We start from the raw sequence: 25,727 nt of genomic DNA on the forward strand, positions 1-25,727 counted from the left end.
AGTGCCTCCTCATCCTGCATTTCTGACACCAGCATCTCTGGGAAGCTTTCTCTAACATCGCCTAGGCCATATAAGCTACGGGGCTGAGGGCTGCCTGAGAAACACACCCATTCTAGTTGAGATTGTAGCCCAGGAAGGTAACTGGATTCAGTTCTTTAGAGGGAGTTGGGGTGGGATAGGAAGTAGCATGGTAATACCATTCCCTTTCTTGTTTCTTTAGGGAAGTAATATATGCTGGAGCTGTAGAATTAAGGCTTTGTAGTTGCTTCTCATTATCTCACTAGTACATTGTAAAGACGTTTCAGTGTCAGCCCTGGACGGTTTGGCTCAGCGGTTAGAATGTTGGCCTGTGGACTGAAGGGTCATGCTTTGGATTCCTGGTCAAGGGCACGTACCTGGATTGCAGGTTCGATGCCTGGCCTAGGTCAGGGTCGTGCAGGACGCAACCAATTGATGTGTCTCTTTTACATTGATGTTTCTCTCTGTCTCCCTCTCCTTCCCTTCCACTCTATCTAAAAAAAAATCAATGGAAAAATATCCTCAGGTGAGGATTAACAACAACAACAACAAAAAAGATATTTTGGTGTTAGCCCAGCTTCTTTGCTGCCATTTCTGCACAAGGGCCTCTGTGCAGATGTAATCAGATAACTTCCTGACAGTGGACAGGTAAGAGGTAAGTGACTGTAGAGAGGGATTTTTGATGTATCACAAACAATGAGCACCACTTTTAGAGATGGTGTGGGGCTTGGCCTTGGGTAGATGCCAAGTATAAAATGCGATTCCTTGTCTGATTTTATTTAGTGCTCAAAGAGTAAACCAGCACAGATCATAGTGGAGATTTGGTAAATGCTACAATTTATTAATATCTATTTTAATCTTAAAAAAAGAGAAACTTTTTTAGGTTTACGGAATAATATTTAAGACTAATATTTAAAAGTGTCCTGGCCGGTTTGGCTCAGCGGTTAGAGCGTCGGCCTGCGGTCCGGAGAGACCCGGGTTTGGTTCCCGCTAAGGGCACGTACTTCAGTTGCAGTTTGTCCCCGGCCCTGGTTGGTCGTGCGGGTGGCAGCCACTCGATGTGTCCCTTCACATCGATGTTTCTCTCTCTCTCTCCCTTCCTCTCTCTCCCTCCAACTCTATCTGTACAAAAAATGAAAAAATATCCTCGGGTGAGGATAAAAAAAAAAAAAAAAAATTTTTTTTAAAGTAATTTTTACCTGTCAAAATGTGGTCAGCTGCATCCAACACGGAATAAGATTATGCTGTTTTCAAAATAGCCCAGCCACTGAACTGATTGAGGCCCTTTGTGGCGTACCTTGCTTTCCTGTTTTTGAGATGAACATTGCTTCTCTCTCCCAACTCTCCCAGTGTCTGTTTCTGCATAGTGTTGAGAGCTTGGGGGACAGGATGACATAGGAGAAGAAAACAGGACCCTGTATGATGGGCAGTGTGGTGTGTGTGGCCCTGTTGGGCTTTGTGTGTGGGGTGAATGCAGTTGCCCATTTCAGCAAGGTCATGCATTTTTTTCTCTAATACACTGACCTCTACTGGCTTAACTATGACTCTTAATCACTGTTGTTTTTTTCTTAAAATTTTTTTCAAGGAAAAAGATTTTCACTCACTATTAAAAGCTTTTTATTTTGCTTTTTAAATATAATTTTCAGAAAAATTAACACTTTAGGGTTTGTATAGTGGAATTTACATTTCTAGGAAATTCCTAGCTATCCCAGTTGTACATTTCACCTCTGGGGTGCAATACCTTATTATTATTATTTTTTAAAAATTGCCATTATATCTCTAAAGTCATAGGAACAGATATTTTTGTATAAATTTTTTATAGATCATAAAATTTATTAATTATCCTTAATACATGTTGGTGTAAGGAAGGTAGTATATTTACTTATTTCATTTTTAAAAAGAGATTCCTTTTTCCTTTAAAAAAAATGATGTTAGAGAGAGGAGAGAGAGAGAGAGGGAGAAAAAGAGAAAGAAAGAGAAACATTAATGTGAGAGAAGAAACATTCATTGGTTGGCTCCCAAACGTGCCCTGACTGGAAATCCAACCCCACCACCTGTTGATGTACTAGACAATGCTACAACCAACTGAGCCACACTGGCCTAGATGGAAGGTAGAATATTTAGTGAAAAGAGCACAGAATTTAAACTATAACTAGTGAGCAGCACTAGTTAGAGCAAATCACTTAAGCTCTCTGAAACTTAGATTTTTCATCTCTGAAAGATGATTTCTGTTTCATAGGGCTAGTTTAAGGATGAAATGTACATGCAAAGTGTTTTTGGGGCTGTTATTTCTGAGAAATATTTGGTAGTATTAAAATAAAAAACAGTATCCTGCCACTCTGTTGACCTGTATGACTATTTTTAAAAATCTTAAAACAACCCTGGCCAGGTGACTGAATTAGTTAGAGAGTCATCCTGTACACCAAAAGGTGGCATGTTCGATTCCCGGTCAGGGCACATACCTAGATTGTGGGTTCTATGTGCGGTGGGGGGGCATATGGAGGTAGTGAGGGTGTACGGAGGCAACTGAATGATGTTTCTTACATCAATGTTTCTCTCTCTCTAAAAAATAAATAAATAAATAGAAACATATCCTTGGGTGAGGATTAAAAAAATAATCTTAAAACAAACTTGTACTAGCTATATTGACTTGTACTTTCAAAAAAAAATGGAACACTTTACGAATTTGTGTGTCATCCTTGTGCAAGGGCCATGCTAATCTTCTGTGTGTTCCAATTTTAGTGTATGTGCCGCTGAAGGGAATACGACAGTTACTAGTATATATTTTAGTAACATATATATATATATATCTCATAAATTTACAACTATAGATCATTTGAGTGGCAATTACATGTAAGGCTATGTGTATATAGGTTGTTACACAGTTGTTACACTACTGTGATGTTAGCTGAATCCTACTCATAGTCTTTCAGATGCAGAAATGATAAGGTGATGTATATCATATGTATCATGCATGTCAGGGATATCATGCATCACATGTCATATATACACACACACACATACATACATATATCACCTTGTAATTTAACTGCTACAAAGGAGGAAGAGGACAATGAATTTGGTTTAGGCAACCAGCAGCCTCTGCTACCTTGGACTGCCACCTACTATTTTATTCATCCAACAAATATTTTTCATATATTTTCCATATTTCATGCACTCTGCCAGGCTCTAGGTAGACAATGGTGAACAAGAAAAGAATGTTGTTTATTCTCATGCTTATTTTTTAGAAGGAAAATTAGATAATGCACACATTTACTTGCCTGTAGATCACATAACAGATGTGGCCAGTGCAACGAAGGAAATAAATGAAATAGATAATGCCATTCCTCCAGAGTCAGTACTTCCTGAACCTTATGCCCTTCCCCACATGCATTAGATACCTTTCCTATGTGGCCTTACATAGATATAACATAGCTCCCAGCTCTTATCTCTCATTGTTTTAATGATATGTTTACTTATCTGTCCACATGAAACTTCTGCACAATGCCTGGCACATAGCAGATGCTTCAGTACATGTTAAGGAAATGCATAAAGGAATGGATAATTTACAGGACACCTTTATAGATTGGGTGTAAAATTCCTTTCATCAAGAGTTAATTAAAGTGATCAATATGTTGGTAATGCAAGAAAGGTTTTGGATCTTGAATTCTCCCATGCTATGGTTGATTAATGCATTTTTTTCTTTTCTTTTTTTTTTTATCCTCACCCAAGGACATTTTTCCATTTATTGTTCAGATAGAGTGGGAGGGGGAGAGAGAGAGAGAAACATCGATGTGAAAGGGACACATCGAGTGGTTGCCACCCCCACGACCCTACCAAGGCAGGGGACAAACTGCGACCGAGGTATGTGCCCTTAGCGGGAACCGAACCCGGTTCTCTCTGGACTGCAAGCCGATGCTCTAACCGCTAAGCCAGTTGGCCAGGACTGAGTAATGCATTTTTAAACACTAGTGATAATAATGACAATGATATTTGTTGGTAATTATTGAGTGCTTGCTATGGGCCAGGCACTGCGTTAAGAACATTACTCTTGACTCACTCAAAGATACCTCCAATACAAATGTTCAAAATTGAACTAATGAATCTCACCCATAATCTGGTCTTTTTCCAGTGTTTATCATCACAGTGAATAACAATATCATCCATGTATTTGGAAAAACCCAAAACCTAAGGAAAGCCATTTTTTTTCCTTCATCTTCTCTATCAGTTAACATGTATTCAGATTCTGATAACAAAATCCACTTAACAGTGGCTTAAGGTAAAAAGAGATGAAACCATCTCACAAACAGGGCTAAAGTTAGTGTAAAGGTTGGTGGATCAGTGTTGTTACTGAGGCCAGGCTCTTTCTGGCTTTCATCTCTGCCGTCTTCAGTGTATTGGCTTTTGTTAAACTTTTTGTCTCATGATTGAAAATGATTGCCTCAACTCTAGGCAAAGCCTGTGTTGATTCTTCGTCTTTTACAATTTTTATTGTGCTGAAATTTACAATAACATACAATTAACCACTTTAAAGTGTATAGTTTATTTTGGTGTTTAGTGCATGCATTCATAGTGTTGTGCAACCACCAGCTCTCTAGTTTGAAAACTTTTTCATCACCCCAGAAGATCACTCCATTACCCATTATGTAATCACTCCCTAGCCACCCATACCCTCATCCCTTGGCAACCTCTAAATTGCTCTCTGTCCCTATGGATTTGTCTATTTAGGACATTTCATATTAAAGGAATCATACAATATGTGATATTTCGGTGGCAGGTGGGGGGGGGTCTGACTTTTTTTTTTTGCATAATGTTTTTGAGGTTCATCCAAATTTAGCATATACCAATACTTCATTCTTTTGAATGGTCATTTTATATATATATATATATATATATATATATATATATATATATGATGATTTATTTATTCATTCATCTGCTGATAGGCATTTGGGTTGTTTCTACCTTTTGGCTATTGTGAATTGTGTTGCTATGAACATATATAATCCTGTATAACTTATCTGTTTGAATACCTGTTTTCAATTCTTTTGGGTATATATCTAGGAATGGAATTGGTGGGTTATGTGGTATTCTGTTTTAACTTTTTGAGGAACTGCCAAACCATTTGACATTCCTATCAGCAATGTATGAGGGTTCCTATTTGTCTACAGCCTCTATAACACTTGTTATTTTCCATTTTTACAAATTATTAGTTTAACCCTGGCTGGGTGGCTCAATTGGTTAGAGTATCATTCCACATACCAAAAAAAAAGGTTGTAAGTTTGATTCCTAGGCAGGGCACTTACCTAGGTTGTAGGTTCCATCTCCTATCTGGAGCGTGCCAGAAGCAACAGATCAATGTTTCTCTCTCTCCCTCTCCCCCACCTGCTCTCCCTCTCTCTCCACCAACCTCTCCCTAATAATTAGTAAAAATATATTATTAGGTGAGGATTTTTAAAAATTATTAATTTAGCCTTTCCAGTGAGTGTGAAATGGTATCTCATTGTGGTTTTGATTGGCATTTCCATTTGTGTGTGTGTGTGTGTGTGTGTGTGTGTGTGTGTCCATGTTTTTCTTTATTGATTTTATAGAGAGAGGAAGAGAGAGGGGAGAGAGACAGAAACATCCATGAGAGAAAACATTGATTTGATCCACAACCTGAGTATGTGCCCTGACTGGGAATTGAACCGGCAACCTTTTGGTGCATGGTTTGATGCTCAATCAGTGAGCCACAATGGCCAGACAATTGGCATTTCCTTATTGACAATTGATGTGGAACATCTTTAAATGGGCTTGTTGGCCATTGGTTTATCTTTGGAGAAATTTTCACTCAGGATCTTTCCCACCCTTTAATTGGGTTATTTGTCTTTTTTGTTGAGTTGCAGTAGTTGCTTATATGGTATGGGCAGTAAACCCTGTCAGATATATGATTTGCAAGCATTGCTCCTATTCTTTAGGTTGTCCTCTCACTCACTTGATGATGTTCCTTTTGCACAAAAGTTTTAAATTTTTATGAATTCGTTCTTTTCTTTGGTGCTTGGGCTTTGGTGTCATATCCATTGCTGAATCTAATCTCTTGAAGATTTATCCCTATGTTCTGCTGATAGTTTTATAGTTTTCACTGTAATATTTAGGTCATTGATCCATCCTGAGTTACTTTTTATATATGGAGGGAGGTTGGAGTCCAACTTCATTCCTCTGTATGTGATTATTCAGTCATCCAAACACCATTTATTGGAAGACACTGTTTCTTTTCTATTAAAGTGTCCTGGAACCCTTGTCAAAAATTTATTGGCCATAGATGTTTGGGCCTGTCCCTGGGCTTTCAACTTTGTTGATCCACATGTCTATTCTTATACTCATACTACAGTATTGTTAATACTGTTGCATTGTAATAAGTTTTGAAATAAGGAAGTGGGAGTCCTCCAACTTTGTTTTTCTTTTCTAATATTATTGTGGCTATTTGGGGTCCTTTGAAATTCCATGTGAATCTGAAGAATATTTTTATTTCTGTAACAAAGGTCATTGGAATCTTGATTGGGATTATGATGAATCTATAGGATTGCTCTGGAGTATTGTCATCTTAATATTAAGCCTTCTAATCTATGATCATGAGATGTCTTTTCACTTAATTTCTTTCAACACTGTTTTGTAGTTAACAATGTACAAGTTTTATACTTTCTTGGTTAAATTTGTTGCTTAGTGTTTTATTCTTTTTGCTATTATAAGTAGAATTGTTATCTTAATTCCACTTTCACATTGTTCACTGCTCGTGTATAGAAACACATCTGACTTCTGAGTGTTGATCTTGTAACTTGCAATTTTGTTTAATTTGTTTATTAGCTTTAGTAATGTTTTTCTGCGTTCTTAGGCATTTTCTTTCTTTTTTTTTTAGACGATGTTTATTTCCTTTATTTATTTGTCTTTTATTAAAATTTTTTTTCTATATTGATTTTTAATTTTTTGAAGAACATCTTTATTGTTGAATGTATTATAGATGTTTCTCATTTTTCCCCCATTGACCCCCTCCTCCCCACTCCCACCCCACTCCTACCTTTTCCCACACTATTGTCTGTGTCCATTGGTTATGCATATAAGTTCTTTGGTTTATTTCTTCCCACCCCCCCAACCCCCTTCCCTTTGAGGTTTGTCAGTCTAGCAATGGATTTGTACTTCTTAATCTCTTCACCTTTTACACCCATTCCCCCAACCCCCCTCCCATCTGGCAACCAACAAAATGTTCTCTGTACTATGAGAATGTTTTTGTTCTTCCTGTTCATTTTGTTTGTAGATTCAACTGTCGATAGATATGTATTCATTGCCATTTTGTTCATATATTTTATCTTTTTCTTCAAAAAGACCCTTCAACATTTCATATAATAACGGTTTGGTGGTGATGAACTCTTTTAATTTTTTCTTGTCTGGGAAACTCTTTATATGACCATTGATTCTAAATGACAGCTTTGCAGGATAGAGTAATCTTGGTTGTAGGTTCTTGCTTTTCATCACTCTGAATATTTCTTGCCACTCCCTTCTGGCCTGCAAAGTTTCTTTTGAGAAATTAGCTGACAGTCTTATGGGAACTCCCGTGTAGGTAACTAACTGCTTTTCTCTTGCTGCTTTTAAGATTCTCTCTTTGTCTTGAACCTTTTCATTTTGATGATGATGTGTCTTGGTGTGTGCCTCTTGGGGTTCATCTTGTTTGGGACTCTCTGTGCTTCCTGGACTTGTATGTCTGTTTCCTTCACCAAGTTAGGGAATTTTTCCACCATTATTATTTCAAATAGGTTTTTGATTTCTTGTTCTCTTTTCTCCTTCTGGCACCCCCAAGATGCAAATGTTGGCCTGCTTGAAGTTGTCCCAGAGGCTCCTTACACTATCCTCATTTTTTTGGATTCTTTTTTCTTTTTCCTGTTCTGATTGGATGTTTTTTGCTTCCTTATATTCCAAATCAATGGTTTGCTTCTTGGCTTTAGGTACTCTACTATTGAATCTGTGTAAATTATTCTTTATTTCAGTTAATGCCTTCTTCATATCTTACTCTGCATCCATAATTTCTGACTGGTCCTTTTTTATGCTCTTGAGGCCCTCACTAAGTTCACTGAGCATCCTTATAAGCAGTATTTTGAACTCAGCATCTGTCAGGTTGCTTATCTCCATTTTGCATAGTTCTTTTCTTGGGGTTTTGTTCTGGTGTTTCATTTGGGACCTGTTTCTTTGTCTCCTCATTTTGGCTGCCTCCCTGTGTTTGTTTCCATGTAATACTTAATGGGAGGTATGGGGCTGAGACCAGATGCTGCTTGTTTGAAAGAATTTAGAAAAACCTGAAGCAGGATCCAAGAGAGGCCTATCCTATGGTTAACCACCTTTCAACAGCTTGGGTGGGCCTGAAGGTTGGGTGGGGCAGGGCCTCAGGGAATCACCAGGGTGGGGCAACCAGTATGAGCCAGGTTGCTGGAGTCCCAGATATGGCAGCTGTCTGCCTCCCAGGGAAGGGCTCACCAAAGGAACAAAGGCCTCTGACAGCATGTTTGTCCCAGAGAAAGCCCCCTATGCAGCCCTCGCTCCAGTGCCAAACAGCTCAGTTTTTCCCTGTATGTCTCTGGTGCCCCTCGAGCTGCCTCCCCTCCAAGCTTAGAGGGAGAGAGTCTGAGTAAGTCCATGCACGGGCCCTGTAAGAGGAGCTGCCTGTGGCTCCAGCCTCCTCAGCTTCCCTGAGCCTTAGTTCCCGCTGGATTTTCCAGCCAGAAGTTATGGGAACTCTTTTTGGCACTGCAACCCTGGTGTGAGACGGGGACCCCTCAGTCCTCAGGGATGACCTTCCCAGCTGAGGTGTCTTCCTGATTTTTATCTACCACCCGTGGGTGTAGGACCAGCTTGTCGCGCCTCTGCCTCTCCTACCAGTCTCAATGTGGCTGCTTCTTTAATTCCGTAGTTGTAGGACTTCCATTCAGTTTGATTTCAGGCGGTTTTGAATGATGGTTGTTCTGTAGTTTAGTTGTATCTTTGAAGTGGTTGTGGGAGGTTGCGATAACCTCGTTTACCTACGCCACCATCTTGACCGGAAGTCCCCGGCATTTTCTATATGTAGAATTATGCCATCTGCAAATACAAATTGTTTTACTTTTCGATTTGGATGTATTTCATTTCTTCTATTTGCCTAATTGCTCTGGCTAGGGTTTCCAGTAATGCTGAATAATAGTGGTGAAAGTGGACATCCTTGTCTTATACTTGATTTTAGTAGAAAACTCCATTTTTAACCATTGAGTATGATGTTAGCTGTCCGTTTTTTAAGACTACCTTTTATATCAGTTAAGAAAAAAATTTTTTATTCCTACTATGCTGAATGTTATTTATCATGAGTTGTTGAAGTTTGTGTTTATTAAATGATCATATGAGTTTTTCCCCTTCTTATAATTTGCTGTATTACATTGATTGATTTCTTTTTGTGTGTTGAACTATCCTTGCATTCCTGTGACAAATTCCACTTGGTCGTTACTTGTAATCCCTTTAGTGTGCTGTTGGATTTCATTTACTAGAATTTTGCTGAGAATTTTTTTCTTCTACATTCCTAAGGTATATGGGTCTTCAATTTTCTTTTGATATCTTGTCTAACTTTGATATTAGATAAAATACATCAGGAAGTAGTTCCTTTCTCCTCTTCTATTTATCTCTGTCTTTTTTCTTTCTTTCTTTTTTAGTTTTGGTAGATTCCAGGGAATTTTTCCATTTAATCTACATTATCAAATTTGCTGGCATAAGTTGTTCATAGCATTTTCTTATAATCTTTTTAATTTCCATGAGGTAGATTGTAATGTTCCCACTTTAATTTCTGATTTTAATTATTTACATTCACTCTGTTTTTTTTTGTTGTTGTTGTTTTTATAATCGGTCTAGCTAAAGGTTTGTTAATTTTGTTGATCTTTTCAAAAAATCTTTTGATTTTCCTGATTCTCTCGGTTGGTTTTCTAATCTCTATTTTGTTCTCTGATCAGATCTTTATTATTTTTTTCCTTTTGCTACCTTTGGGTTTGGTTTGCTCTTCATTATTTAGTTCCATAAAGTATAAACTTAGATTATTGATTTGATATATTATATGTATTTTATTATTTGATAGAGGGAGGAAAAGGGGCAGAGAGAGAAACATCTATTTGTTATTTTACTTATTTGCATATTCATTGGTTGATTCTTTTTTTTGTTTGTTTTTTATCCTTACTCGAGGACATTTTTCCATTTTTTGTTCAGAAAGAGTGTGAGTGAGAGAGAGAGAGAAACATCGACATGAAAGGAACACATCGCGAGGTTGCCACCCACATGACCCATCTAGGGCCAGGGACAAACTTCAACTGAGGTACGTGCCCTTAGTGGGAACCGAACCCGGGTCTCTCTGGACCGCAGGCCAACGCTGTAACTGCTGAGTCAAACCAGCCAGGGCCATTGGTTGATTCTTTTATGTGCCCTGATCTGGTATTGAACCACTGACCTTGGTGTATCTAAACTCTAAACAGCTGAGCTACCAGGCCATGAGGAGCTTATATTTTAATGTAGGTATTTAGAGCTGTAAATTTTCCTCTGAATACTACTTTTGCTGCTGCTCATAAATTTTGGTAAAGTCGTGTTTTTATTTTCTTTTATCTCTAAGTATGTTATAATTTCCTAGTGCGTTTTTTTTTTAACTTTTTATTTATTAATTTGTTTTTGCTATAGATGTCTCTCATTTTGCCCCCACTGACACCCTCCTCCAATTCCGCCCCAGTCCTATCAGCAGCTTTGTTGTTTATGTTCATTGGTCATGCATACATGCATATAAGATCTGTGGTTTATATCTTCCCTCACAAACTCCCCCTCCTCTGCGGTTTGTCAGTCTGTACCCTGCCTCTGTGTCTCTGGGTCAATTTTGTTTATCACATTGTTTAATTCATTATATTCCAAAAATAATTGAGATCATGTGTGATACTTGTCTTTCTCTGCTTGGCTTGTTTTGCTTAGCATAATATTCCCCAGGTCCCTCCATGTCAACTCAAAGGATAAGGGATCTTTCTTTCTTAAGAGCTGCATAGTATTCCATTGTGTACATGTACCACAGCTTTTTTGTCCACTCATGTATGATGGGCCCTTGGGTTGTATCCAGATCTTAGATATTATAAATAGTGCTGCTATGAACATAGGGGTACATATATTCTTCCTGATTGGTGTTTTGGGCTTCTTAGGGTATATTCCTAGAAGTGGAATCACTGGGTGAGATGGAAGTTCAATTTTTAATTTTTTGAGGTAACACCATAGTGTTTTCCATAGTGGCTGCACCAGTCTGCATTCCCACCAGCAGTGTACTAGAGTCCCCTTTTCTCCACAACCTCACCAACACTTGTTGTTTGATGATTTGTTGATGGCAGCCATTCTGACAGGTGTGAGGTGATACCTCATAGTTGTTTTAATTTGCATCTCTCTGATGAGTAGTGACGTTGAACATTTTTTCATATGTCTCTTGGCCATTTATATGTCCTGTTTGGAGAGGTGTCTATTTAGGTCCTCTGCCCACTTTTTAATTGGGTTCTTTGTCTTCCTTTTGTTGAGTTGTATGAGTACTCTATATATTTTGGAAATTAATCCCTTATTTGATGCATCATTGGCAATTACCGTCTTCTATATAATGGATTTTCTTTCCATTTTGATGATTGTTTCTTTTGTTGTGCAGAAGCTTTTTAGTTTGTAGTCCCATGGGTTTATTTTTTTCTTTGTTTCTGTTGCCTTAGGCGATGTATCAGTGAAAATTCTGCTGCATATAATGTCTGAGATTTTGTTGCCTACATTTTCTTCTAGGATTTTATGGAATCACAAGTTACATTTAAGTCTTTTATCTATTTTGAGTGTATTCTTGTGTATGGTGTAAGTTGGTGGTCTAGCTTCATTGTTTTGCAAGTAGCTAATTTTCCCAACACCATTTATTGAAGAGGATGTCTTTATTTCACTGTATGCTCTTGCATCCTTTGTCAAATATTAATTGAGCATATTGCCTTGGGTCTATTTCTGGGTTTTCTGTTCTGTTCCACTGGTCTATATGCCTGTTCTTGTGCCATTACCAGGCTCTTTTGATTACAATGGCTTTGTAGTATAACCTGAAATCTGGTAATGTGATACCTCCTACTGTGTTCTTCTTTTTTAATTTTGCTGTGGGTATTCGAGGTCTTTTTTGTTTCCCTATGAACTTTTGAAGTATTTGTTTTTGTTCTGTGAAGTATATCGTTGGTATTTTGATGGGGATTGCATTGAATCTATAGATTGCTTTGGGTAGTATGGACATTTTAATGATGTTAATTCTTCCAATCCATGACCAAGGTATGTGCTTCCACTTTTTTATATCTTTCTCTATTTCTTTTTTCAGTGACCTGTAGTTTCCTGCGAATTGGTCTTTTATTTCTTTGGTTAAGTTTATTCCTAGGCATCTTAATTGTTTTGCCGCGATGGTAAATGGGGTTGTTTTTTTTAGTTTCTCTTTCTGTGAATTCATCATTGGTTTACAAGAATGCCATCAATTTCTTGATATTAATTTTGTATCCTGCTACTTTGTCAAATTTATTTATTAAGTCTAGTAAATTTTTGATGAAGTCTTTGGGGTTTTCTACGTATAATATCATGTCATCTGCAAATAATGGCAGTTGCACTTCCTCCTTTCCCATTTGGATCCCTTTTATTTTTTTTTTCCTGTCTGATTGCTGTGGCTAAGACTTTCAGTACTATGTTAAATATTGTTTAAATATATGTTTAATTTTTGGCATTTTAATTACTATGTGTCTTGGTGTGGGCCTGTTTGGGTTCTTCTTACTTGGGGCTCTCTGTTCTTCTTGAACTCGAATGCCTTATTCCTTCAACCAGTTAGGAAGGTTTTCTGTCATTATTTCTTCAAATATATTCTCTAACCCTTTCTCTTTTTCTTCCTCTTCGGGGACTCCTATGATGCGAACGTTATTATGTTTTTAGTTGTCCCACAGTTCTCTTAAGCTGTCTTCCTGTTTTTTTAATTGTTTTTTCCTTTTGGTTTTCTGATTTGTTGGTTTTTTTCTACATTGTGTTCTCATTCACTGATCTGGTCCTCAGCTTCCTCTACTCTGCTGGTTAGTCTTTCCAATGTGTTCTTAATTTCTGCTATGTCATTCTTCATTTCCACTTGGTTGGTTTTCAATATTTCTATATCTTTACTCATGGTGCTGATATCCTTACTCATGCTGTTGAGCTTCCTCATGATCATGGCTCTGAACTCTACCTCTGATAATTTGCTTAGCTGCATTTCATTGATCTCATCTTTGATAGAGTTCTCTTGTTCTTTCATTTGGGATTTGTTTCTTTGTTTCACCATTTTGGTTATCACAGTGGGTTTTGGAGCCTGCCAAATTTTCCTTCTTGGTGTTGGTGTTCTACTGTTTGTGGCTGCCTGTGCTCGATTTGGATGACCTGGGTGGGCTCACGTTAAACACCACTGTCGAGTGTTACTTTCCTGGGTCAATTTGCAAGCCCAGGAAAGGTTCAGTTATCGTCTAGCTTTTTCCTGGTGGCTAGCTAATAGTCTCAGTTACTCAGTGCCTTGGAATGTAGCCCTGGTGTTCTGCATAAGAGGATTTCCAGAGGGTTTGATAGATGCTGGTTATTAATGAACCTCAATTTGCATTTCTTTGCCTCACTTGGGAAAGGCTGAATCCGGGGGGGGGGGGGGGGGAGCGAGCTGCTGCTGCTTTTTCCCATAGCTCTGGGAAGGAGCATACAGGCCACCGTCCTTTGTGGCCGCAACTCAGCAACAACTCTGAGTGCTGAGTGCCCTCCAAATCCCGGGTGTCCCCATAGAGTTCCAGCCCAGTCTGCCCTCCCTTTGCCAGAGCCCCCAGGTGAGTGGCTGTGGCTACTTTAGTGCTCTGTCCCGGCTCTCTTCTCTGTGGAGCGGTCTTGTTCTTTATTCCCCAACGGCAATGCTGACAGCTAAGACTGCTGCTGTCCATGGGCTCCCAGCCTGCCACCCTCTTGAGCCTCCACAGATTCTCCCAGTGTCCTGGTTATATGGTTCTGTCTTGCAGCTTTTCTGTTGCTTTTTTCCAAGATTTGTCTTTATATTAGTTGTAATTCCCGTTTGGTCCTAGGAGATCGTCTGCGTAGCTTCTATTCACTCTGCTTCCATTTTTCACATCCTCCAAGCCTATCTTGTTTGCAGCAGGGTCACACAGGCCTTCCTGGTGCCCCAGCACCCTGTAGATCCCGTGAGTAACTGGATGGCACAGTCCCTTTAGGGATCCGGCTCTATGCCTATGTTATGGGCTGCTGGGTCGCACAGGCCTCTCTGGTATGTCAGCACCCTGCAGACCTGTGGGTAGCTGGATGGCACAGTCCGTGCTGGGTCGTGCAGGCCTCTCTGGTGCTTCAGCACCCCACAGGCCTCTTGGGTAGCTACATTGCTCAGTCCCTACTGGGTCGCAGAGGCCTCTCTGGTGCTTTAGCAACCCACAGGTCCTGCAGGTAATTGGATGGCATAGTCCCTGCTGGGTCGCACAGGCCTCTCTGGTGCTTCAGCACCTCGCACGTCCCGTGGGTAACTGGATGGCCAGTCTCTGCTGGGTTGCACAGGCTTCTCTGGTGCTGCAGCACCCTGCAGATCCTGGGGTAACTAGATCACACAGACCCTGCTCGGTCGCACAGGCCTCTCTGGTGCCCCTGCACCCTGTAGGTCCCGCGGGCAGGCAGTTGGATCGCACCAGTCTCTCTTGGGCTCTGGCTTTCCACTGCTCTTGTTAGCTACCGGACTCCACAGGCCTCTGTGGAGCCCCAGGTCCTGCCGCTGGTGGCTAGAGAGTGGTGCTGACCCGTGGGGCTCAATTCCTGCTCAGCATTTGTTGTAGTTTTTGGGGATGGGTGTCAGTTGCTGGTCTGTGCTTCTGTTGCCTGGGGATGGATGTGTGCTCCCCAGCCTCTGTTGCAGGGGATATATCTCGACTCTGATCAGGCTGCTACTATGGGGGATGGTGCTGGGCTACGGGCTGTCTGCAGCTTCCGTTACTGGCACATTGGGAGCTCTACTACTGTGCACAGGTCTGTGTTGACACAAAGTGTCCACTGGTCCGATGGTGCCTGGTGCGCTGGTGGGCTCAGGTTGCTGGGCCCTAGCTGCTCCCACTGCCTCCTCCCAGGGAAGACCCGGAATTTTTTCCAAAATCGTGGAAACCCCTCATGGCGCAGGGAGAAGCACCCTGAAGGACCGCTTACCAAGGTAGCTGGCTCTTCCCACCCATAGCACAGGAACCTTCTGCTCCGTGTCTCTGCACAGCTCAGATTTGGTTTTCCACCTTCGCGTCCACTCACACACTCACTCACTCTCTCACACACTCACCCTCCCTCTGGTCCTGCCCACCGCCATCTTCCTCTTTATTTTGTTTTCATGTCTAATTGTTGTGGGTAAGACTTCAGTCCTATGTTGAATAAGAGTGGCGAAAGTGGGCATCCCTGTCTTGTTCCTGTTCTTAAGGGGAATGCTTTTAGTTTTTGCCCATTGAGTACTAAGTTGGCTGTAGGTTTTTTATATATGGCCTTTATTATGTCGAGATATGATCCTTGTATTCCCACATTGCTGAGCGTTTTTATCAGAAATGGGTGCTGGATTTTGTTGAATGCTCTTTCAACATCTATTGATATAATCATATGATTTTTGTCTTTCATTTTGTTTATGAGGTGTTTCACATTTATTGATTTGTGAATATTGTACCATCCTTCCATCTCTGGGATGAATCCCACTTGGTCATGATGAATAATTATTTTGATGTACTGCTGAATCTGAGTTGCTAATATTTTCTTAAGGATTTGGTTATCTGTGTTCTTAAGGGATATTGCCCTTTAGTGTTCTTTCTTTGTAGTGTCTTTATCCGGTTTTGGAATTAGGATTATGCTGGCCTCATAAAATGAGTTTGGAAGTGTTCCGTCTTCTTGAATTCTCTGGAATAGTTTGAGGTGAATGGGTATTACATCTTCTTTGAATGTTCAGCAAAACTACCCTGTGAAGCCATTGGGCCTGGGCTTTTGTTTGCTGGGAGTTTCTTGATTATGTCTTCAATTTCCTTAGTTGTTATTGGTCTATTCAAGTTTTTTTATCTCTTTCTTGTTCAGTTTTGAGAGACTGTGTGTTTCTATAAATGTGTTCATTTGTCCTAGATTGTCCAATTTGTCGGTGTTTAATTGTTCATAGTATATTTTGATGATCCTTTGCATTTCTGTGGTGTCAGTTGTTACTTCTCCCCTTTCATTTCTGATTTTGTTCATTTGGTTTCTCTCTTTTTGTTTCTTGGTGAGTCTGGCTAAAGGTCCATCGATCTTGTTTATCTTCTCAAAGAACCAGCTTTTTATTTCATTGATCTTTTGAATTGAATTGTACCAGCTTTTTATTTCATTGATCTTTTGAATTGGTTTTTTTTTTTGGTCTCTATATCACTTATTTCTGCTATGACCTTTACTGTTTTCTTCCTCCTGCTAGCTCTGGGTTTTTCATTGTGTTTACTTTCTAGTTCTTTAAGTTGTAGGGTTGGAAAGTCAATTAGGAACTTTTCTTGTTTCTTGAGGTAGGTCTGTAGTGCTATGAACTTCCCTCTGAGTACTGCTTTTGCTGCATCCCATAGATTTTGTGTTGTTTTGTGTTCGTTTTCATTGATTTCCAGGAATTTTTAAATTTCTTCCATGATCTCCTTAGTAACCCATTCATTGTTTAATAACATGCTATTTAGCCTCGAAGTGTTTGAATGTTTTTACTGTAATTGAGTTCTTGTTTCATTCCACTGTGATCTGAGAAGATGTTTTATATTATTTCAATCTTATTGAATTTGTAGAGGTTTCCTTTGTGTCTTAACATGTGGTCTGTCTTTGAGAATGTCCCATGTGCACTTGAGAAGAATGTATATTCTGTGTCTTTGGGGTCAAATGTTCTGTAAATATCAGTGAAGTCCAACTGATATATTTTGTCTTGTAATAACTCTATGTCCTTGTTAATTTTTTGTCTAGAAGATCTATCCAGTGGTTGTCACTGGTGTGTTAAAGTCACCCACTATGATCGTATTGCTATTGATCTCTCCCTTGAAGTTCTCTAGAAATTTTTAAATATGTTTTGGTGCTCCCATATTTGGTGCGTATATGTTTACCAGGGTTAAATCCTCTTGTTGGATTGATCCTTGTAATATTATGTAGTGTGACCTTCTCTGTCTCTTATTATGGAACTTGTTTTGAAGTCTATATTGTCAGATATGAGTATTGCTACACCAGCTTTTTTTATTCATTTGCTTGGAAAATTTTTTTCTATCCCTTCACTTTCATCTTTTGTGAGCCTTTTGTTGTGAGGTGGGTCTCTTGTGGCAGCATATATATGGGTCATGTTTTCTTATCCAATCAGCTACCCTGGGTATTTTGATTGGAGCATTGAAGCTATTTACATTTAAGGTAATTATTGATGGACAGTTATTAGTTGCCATTTTAATTTTATGCCTGTGTTTCTCTCTTTCTTTCTCTCTGTTTCTTCTTCTTCTAACAGTCCCTTCAGCATTTCTTGCAGTGGTGGTTTGGTGGTGGTAAATTCCTTTAGCTTTTTTTTTAAATCCATGAAGCTTTTCATTTATCCTTCAATTTTGAATGACAGCTTTGTTGGATAGAGTAGTCTTGGATTCAGACCCTTGTCTTGCATTACTTTGTACACTACATGCCTCTGCCTTCTGGCCTGCAGCGTTTCTATTGAGAAATCAGCTGACAGTCTAATGAAAGCTCACTTGTAGGTAACTTTCTGTCTCTCTCTTGCTTCCTTTAAGTTTCTTTCTTTGTCTTTAATGTTTGCCATTTTTATTATGATATGTCTAGCTGTGGGTCTTCTGGGTTCATCTTGCTTGGGCCTCTCTGCTTTTCCTGGACCTGTGTGACTTATTCCTTCAGCAGTTTAGGGAAGTTTTCTGTCATTATTACTTCAAACAGGTTCTCTATTCCTTTCTCTGATTCTTCTTTTTCTGGTACCCCTAAAATGCGAATATTTTTACGGTTTTTATTGTCCCACAGCTCCCTTAAACTTTCCTCCTACTTTTTAAACTTTTTTTCTGTTTGCTGCTCTGTTTGGGTGTTTTTCTCTACTTTGTCTCCTAAGTTGCTGATTCGGTCTTCAGCTTCTTCTAATCTACTATTGAACCTTTCTCTAGGGTATTTTTTATAACAGCTATGTCATTCTTTGTTTTCTCTTGATTTTAATGCATCGCTTCTACCTCTCTATGTGTAGCTTCTACCTCTTTTTTTAAGATGAAGTAGTTCCAAGTAAGCTCTTCATAATTCTTATTAAGTTGCTTGTAGTTCTCACCAATGTTTGAACACCCTTAAAATTATTGCTTTGAATTCTTTATCTGACAAGTTGCTTTCTTCCATTTTCTGTAGTTCCTTTTCTAGTGATTACTCTTTTTTTTCCTTCTTTGTGTTGTTTCTTTGTCCCCCCATTTTAGTCATCTGGTAGCTCTAGACCTGGTGAAGGATGTTTGGATGTGTAGGTAGCTCCCTGTATATCAAATAAGGCTATTGTGACTCCCAGATTGTGGTGTTGTGTGCTGCCTCTTGCCTGCTGTGGATTCTGGAGGATTGACTACTGGAGGTTGGTATTGGTGTGTCCTGGTAGGTGTTGCTGCTGGATTGCATGGGCCTTTCTGAAGCTGTGTTCACAGCTGGTCGCTGGTGCCACCTGTAGCTGTATTGCTCAGGCCCTGCTGGAACCGCACTCCCTGCCCTCACCTTAGGTGGCTGGGTCTCATAGGCCCCTCTTGAGCCCCAGCTCCCTGCCGGACCCATGGACAGCTGTGTTGCACAGGCCCTGTACTGGAGCCCTGGTTCCCTGCTGATCTTGTGGGCAGCTGGGTTGTACAGGCCCCGTTGGAACCCCCGTTTCCCTCTGATCCCACGGGGAGCTGGATCGCACTGGCCCCTCTCAAGCCCTGGTCCCACACCATTCTTGTGGGTTGCTGGGTCACATAGGTCTCTATGGATCCCCAGCTTTCCCACTGCTCTTGTGGGCAGCTGTGTTGCACAGGCCCCTATGGAGCCCTAATTCCCATCTCTTGCGTCTGGGGAGTGCTGCTGCCCAGTGGGGCTCAGCTCCTACTCAGCCTTTGCTGTAGTTTATGGGGATGGGTCTCTCCTTCTGGTCTGTGCTTCTGTTGCCTGGGGATGGATGTCTGCTCCCCAGCCTCTGTTACTGGGGTATATCTCAACTCTGATCAGGCTGCTCCTGGGGGGGACGGTGCTTGACTCCCAGTCGTTTGCGAGTTCTGGAACCGGCACCTTGACAGCTCCATTACTGTGCACTGGTCTGTGCTGACACAGGGTGTACACTGGTTCAGTGGCGCCTGGTGCACTGGTGGGCTCAGGTTGCTGGGCCCTAGCCACTCCCATTGTCTCCTCCCAGGGAAGACCCAGGATCTTTCAAAATGGTGGGACCTCCCCGCAGCGCAGGAGAAGCGTCCTGAAGAGCCGTTTACTGAGGTAGCCGGATGCTCCGTCCACAGCAGAGGAACCTTCTGCTTCGCGTCTCTGCACTGCATGAGTTTGGTCGTCCACCTTCACATTCATTCACTCTCTCTCACACACTAGCTCACTCTCTCACACACTCACCCTTCCTCCGGTTCTACCCACTGCCATCTTCTCTGTACTATAGCTTTTTTATCCACTCATCTACTGATGGATATTCAAGCTGCTCCCAAATCTTGACTATTAGAAATAACGCTGCAGTGAACATAGTGCATGTATTCTTTCGAATTAGTGTTTTGAGTTTCTTTGGATATAGTCCCAAAAGTAGAACTGCTGGGCCATAAGGCATTTCAATTTAAAAATTATGAGTTAACGCCATACTGCTTTCCACAGTTGGCTGCACCAGTCTGCATTTCCACCAGCAGTGCCTGAGGGTTTCCTTTTCTCCACATCTTCGCAAGCACTTTCATAAATCTGTTGGCCATCTGTATATCCTCTTTGCAGAAGTGCCTTTTCAGGTCTTTTGATGTTGAGTTTTATAAGTTTCTTATAAATTTTGGATATTATGCCCTTATCAGATGTATTGGCAAATATGCTTTCCCATTCAGTGGATTGTCTTTTCATTTTGTTGATGGTTTTCTTTGCTAGGTAAAAACTTTTTAGTTTGATGTAGTCACGTGTTTATTTTTAATTTTGTATCCCTTCCCCATTTGAATTGATATATCAGAAAAAATATTGCTAGGAGAAATACCTGAGATTTTACTGCTTACTTTTCTTCTACAGTTTTTGTGGGTTTGGATCTAGCATTTAAGTCTTTAATATATTTTGAGTTTGTTCTTGTGTATAGTGTAAGAAGGTGGTCTAGTTTCATTTTTTTGGCATGTATTTGTCCAATTTCCCCAGCAGTATTTATTGAATAGACTGTCTTTACTCCATTGTATGTTTTTGCCTCTTTTGTCAAATATTATTGACTATAAAGATGTAATTTCATTTCTGGGCTCTCTATATAATCTACATGTCTGTTTTTATTCCAGTACCATGCTGTTTTGATTACTATGGCCTTGTAATACAGGTTGATATCAGGTAGTGTGATTTCTTCAACTTTGTTCTTTCTCAAGATTGCTATGGCTATTTGGGGCTTGGGGATATTTGTTCTAGTTCTGTGAAATATGTCATTGGTATCTTGATAGGAACTGTATTGAATCTATAGATTGCTTTGGGTAGTATGGACATTTTAATGATGTTAATTCTTCCTGTCCATGAACAGGGTATATGCATCCACTTATTTGTATCTTCTTCAGTTTTTTCCTTTATTGTCTTAATAATTTTCTCAGTACTGGTCTTTCACATCCTTTGTTAAATTTATTCCTAGGTGGTTTTTTTTTAAGCAATTGTGAGTGGAATTATTGTGTTAGTTTCCCTTTTTGACAGCTTATTAGTTGTTTATAAAAATGCAACTGATTTCTGAATATTTATTGTGTGTTCTACTTTACTAAAGCCATTTATCAGTTCAAATAGCTCTTTTGGTGGAATATTTATGGTTCTCTCTATATATATATAAAGTTTCGTGTTATCTGCAAATAATGATAGTTTTACTTCTTCCTTTTCAATTTCGATGCCTTTTATAACTTCTTGTCCGATTGCTGTGACTAGAACTTGCAGCACCATGTTGAATAAGAGTGATGAAAGTAGACTTCCCTGTATTCTTCCTGATCTTAAGAGAAATGCTTTTTGTTTTTGTCCATTGAGTATGATGTTGGCTGTGGGTCTGTCATATATGGTCATTATTATGTTGAGGTATGTTCCTTCTATTCCCGCTTTGCTCACAGTTTTTATCATAAATTTGTGTTGGATTTTATCAAATGCTTTTTCTACATCTATTGATATGATCATGTGTTGGTTTTTTTGTTTTTTAATACTCACCTGAGGACATTTTTCTGCTTATCATCAGACTGAGTGGGAAGGAGGGAGAGAAAGAGAGAGAGAGAGAAACGTGGACATGAGAGGGACAGATCCACTGCTTGCCTCCTGCATGACCCAACCAGGGCTGGGGATGAACCACAACCAAAGTACATGCTCTTGACCAGAATCAAATCAGCGACTCATTGGTCCACAGGCTGACGATCTAACTTCTGAGCCAATCTGGCCAGGGCTCATTCTGCTTCTTAAAGCAGGCTCTTTTACATTTCTTGTAAAACTGGTTTGGTTGTAACAAACTCATTTAGGTTTTTCTTTTCTGGGAAGCTCTTAATTTTTCCTTCAATTTTTTTAAAGAATAGTTAGTGATTTTTAGAGAGAAAGGAAGTGAGAGGGAGAGAAAGAGGGAAACATTGATGTGAGAATGGAATATCATTTGGCTGCCTCCTATACTTCCCTCATTGGAGATCATACCTTTGAATCGGCAACCTTTTGGTGTAAGGAATGATGCTCAACCAACTGAACTACACCAGCCAGTGCTCTCCTTTAATTTTAAACGATATTTTTGCTGGTTAAAGTAGTATTGGTTGTAGGTCCTTGCTTTACATTACTTTGAATATTTCATGCCAGTCACTTCTACCTGAAATATTTTGGCTGAGAAATCAGCTGACAGTCTTACGGTGAGCTCCCTTGTAGCTAACTGTCTTTCTCTCATAGCTTTTAAGATTCTTTGTCTTTAATCTTTAGCAAATGGGGAGTAGGTGCTAATGGATCTCCCATGAGGCAGAGGTGCTGATCAGGCTTCAGAGAACGTGGTGGGTGTAGTCCCAGCCCTACAGCCTCATGACTCAATCTTTTCTGGATTTTGCCTTGACTTCGGCAGGGTGAAACCAATAGAATTCAGGTGAGTGAGACCTCCATATCCTGGAGGTTGGGTCTGCTGGAAGCTGGGAGTATGGTTCTATCAGCTCTCCTGTGTGGGGGACATGCCTGTCAGCTTCATGGGAAAGTGGAGGTAATTACCTCTTCTCCAAACCAGACAATTCTGTCACTGACACCCCCTGAGTCTTCCCAGGCCTCTACACCCTGTCCAGGGCAGCTGACTCCTCAGCAGGGCCAAAGCTCCACAGGGTGGGGCAAGAGGGAGTGCAGAGTGCGGGGCAGTTGCTTTCCCCCTAGCTTGTGTCACATGGAAGGGAGTCTTCTATCCAAGAAAGATGGCATCGGTGGTATGAAAAATTGACTCAGCATGCGTTTCTGGGGGCTGTCTCTTCAGCTCGCTCTCCATAGCCATAAACCCCAGACTCTCCTCAGTCCTTCTGGTCCACCTCACCCTCCCTCTGCCAGAGCCCAGGGTGATTGGCTGCCAATGAAAGTATGTGTGTTGACCCTTTAAGAGGGTTCCTGTGTCAGCGGTTGAGCTTGTCTCTCCCTGGTAGACAGAAACCTTACTACTTTTCACAGCCAGATGTTACGTGGGTGCCTCATTCTGGCTCTGGTGCTCTGTTTGGGGTTTAGGCCCCACTTTTTTCAGGAAACCTCCCACATCTGATATAGCCCTCTTGAATCTAGGCTGCTATCTGTGGAAGCAGAGCCAGCTGTTTTCTCATCTCTGCCTTTCCCACTAGTCTCAATGTGGCTTCTTCTATAAATCCTTGGTTATAAGACTCCTCTTCAACTAGTCTTCAGTTAGTTATTCAGGATGATTGCTCTTTAATTTAGTTGTAATTCTGTTTTCATCTAGGCAAGAGGTGAGTGTAGCTTCAACCTATTCCGCCACCATCTAGAAATCCTCAACCAGTGATTTCTTTTAATGCTTAGATTTCATAAAGGAAATAAAAGTTTTCTGTCAATTTAAATTCTTTTGACAGACATTTCCTGGAACTCTTCAGCCCTTGAGGATTGGCCCATCTCTTTCTAGTCTTTCAGTGAACTGCCAAGCAAATCACAACACACATCCCCAAATTATGTTGAGGGCTGGGTTCCCACCTTGATACCATCAAGCCACTCTGTGAACATGAGCCATTATCCCCACAACTGCCTGCTACAGAGACTCGGCATGATGCATGATGGTAGCTGCTAGCAAAACATGAAATTCAGTGACATATACCAGCTTGTTTTCTTCATCAAACATTCCCTTGTGTCCTACAAGTATCTAATTATAGTTTTAGAGTTTTGAAATAGTGACTCTGAGAGTTCTTGCCAGCTCAACACTTGATTTGATGTAGGGTCTGATTTCTGGAGCTTTCCACTGTGCCATTTTCTATGATGTCACTCCTGCATTTACTCTTGGTGAGGTAATAATCTCCACAGTAAAATGTACTTACCTATATTGTGAATAGAATTTTAGTGAGGGCTGATACATGTATAGTATATGTATTTGATAACTACTTACAAGTTATTTACCATTATACCTCTCCTCACAAATTAGGATAGTTGACCAGAAAGATGGGATTTTGCATGCATATGTATTATCACTATATATCACTACACTGTATCTTGTGGTTATGCAGAGAAAATGGCATTTATTTTGTTTGTAGTCTGTTCTTTTCCCTAATCAGGGTGGTCTACTGATTAAGTGTGAAAAAGTCCAATACTATTTAAAACTTTATCTAGTATGATGATTTAAGTAGCTTATTTAGGTAGTGTCCAACTCTCTGAGAAAAAAATGTTCTTTCTTTGCTTTTTATCCTGGAATAGAGTACAGTCGGCCCTCGTTTATCGCGGTTAATGAGCTCCAGACTACTACCATAAATGAAGTAGGATTCGTTATTTATAGGCATTGGTCCCTTGCCACTTCGCGTTTCGACGTTGGCGGCTTCACTCTGTGGCGGTTTTTCAAATATAGACACTTGGCACTTGACTTTCGCGGCTTCACTTTTTCAAAACCGCGATAGAATGAACCCGCGAAAGTTGAAGCGCGAAGTGGCGAGGGACGACTGTATGGGGTATAGGTGGGGCATATATGATCTCCTGGCAGTGGGGAACTGCTCATTTCTCTAGGTCTGATGTCTGCTACTTCCTGTGTTCTGGGGAGCAAGGTCCTATTACCTCCTAGTTGTGTTTGCCTTGCAGGCTCTTGCATATAATGTCATGGCTGGTGTAACTCATGGCAGGGCCTTTATGACTGGTCAGAGCCCACTGGCCCAGTCCCTGACTACTTCCTATTTCTTTTGCTCCTTCTCGCTGAGCTCTCTATGTGGCCTGCTGGCATGGAATGTCACTCATAGCCTTTGCCACAGGATTTCACTGGTTCAGTGACTGGGCCTTTAGCTCAGGAAACGTGATTCTCTGAGCTTACGAATGCCTGACCATGCCTGGAAAAAGTGTCTCTCGAGACAGTGATCTGGCCTGGCCTGTAAGACGGTGAATTTATTATGTAATCCTTGTCTGTGTGTCAAATGCTGTACATTGGTTCATTTTATCTCTCTTTGCATTTCCTTCAGTAGTAAAACCTAATAGTTCCCAGGTAGATGAAAGCCTCCAGCAGTCTAGGGGTACAAATCATATATGTGGAGAGGCAAAACAACAAAAATAATAATTTTCAAACACTGTCACCATTACGTGTGTGCATATAGACATATGAGGATTATATTTCAAGTCATATGTAATTCTTAATGTATACAAGCCTTAAATTTAGGATCTTTAGAGACATATGTGGTGTACATGCATATATATGTGTACATATTTTATATATAGTTATAGTATATATTATATATAGTTAAGATATGTTACATATATGTGTGTATAATTAAGAAGTTTGGTTTCTATCAAAATTTTCCTATGACTAAAAATACTTATTTTAAAACACATTTCCTTTTGTTGCAGGACAGTTCGTGTGTGGTTAAAGAGAGACAGCGGACAATATTGGCCAAGCGTATACCATGTAATGCCTTGTAAGTATCTTGATTTCTTTTTTTTCTTTTTTTTTTTTTATCCTCACCCGAGGACATTTTTCCATTTTTTGTTCAGATAGAGTGGGAGGGAGAGAGAGAGAGAGAGAAACATCGACATGAAAGGGACACATTGAGTGGCTGCCACTCGCACAACCCAACAAGGGCCAGGGACAAACTGCCTCCGAGGTACATGCCCTTAGTGGAACTGAACCCAGTCTCTCCGGACCGCAGGCCAACGTTCTAATCCCCGAGCCAAACCAGCCAGGGCAGTATCTTGATTTCTGTCTCAAGAAACCAGACATTGACCCCAATTCCCCTTCCTTCTGAGAGTGCCTTCTCTGTATTTTCTTCTTGAGTAGTGATGCCTGAGGGTTGAGATTATCATTATAATGG

At 40.3% G+C, this 25,727-nt stretch overlaps 1 protein-coding gene and 1 non-coding gene across 2 annotated transcripts in view; one reads left to right on the top strand and one right to left on the bottom strand.

Annotated features, from left to right (window-relative positions):
• WDFY2 (WD repeat and FYVE domain containing 2) overlaps positions 1 to 25,727 on the top strand; it is a 214,249-nt gene that overhangs the window by 73,573 nt on the left and 114,949 nt on the right. The window contains exon 2 of the mRNA XM_036250646.1: positions 25,267 to 25,334. Coding sequence (XP_036106539.1) covers positions 25,267 to 25,334 — 68 coding nt within the window. The remainder of the gene's footprint in view (positions 1 to 25,266; positions 25,335 to 25,727) is intronic.
• On the bottom strand, positions 2,681 to 2,782 carry LOC118623078. The gene has a single exon (XR_004958191.1). It is a non-coding gene; the product is annotated as a U6 spliceosomal RNA (small nuclear RNA).

The sequence above is a fragment of the Molossus molossus genome, unplaced genomic scaffold (assembly GCF_014108415.1).
Source record: "Molossus molossus isolate mMolMol1 unplaced genomic scaffold, mMolMol1.p scaffold_m16_p_9, whole genome shotgun sequence".
NCBI classification, from domain to species: domain Eukaryota; kingdom Metazoa; phylum Chordata; class Mammalia; order Chiroptera; family Molossidae; genus Molossus; species Molossus molossus.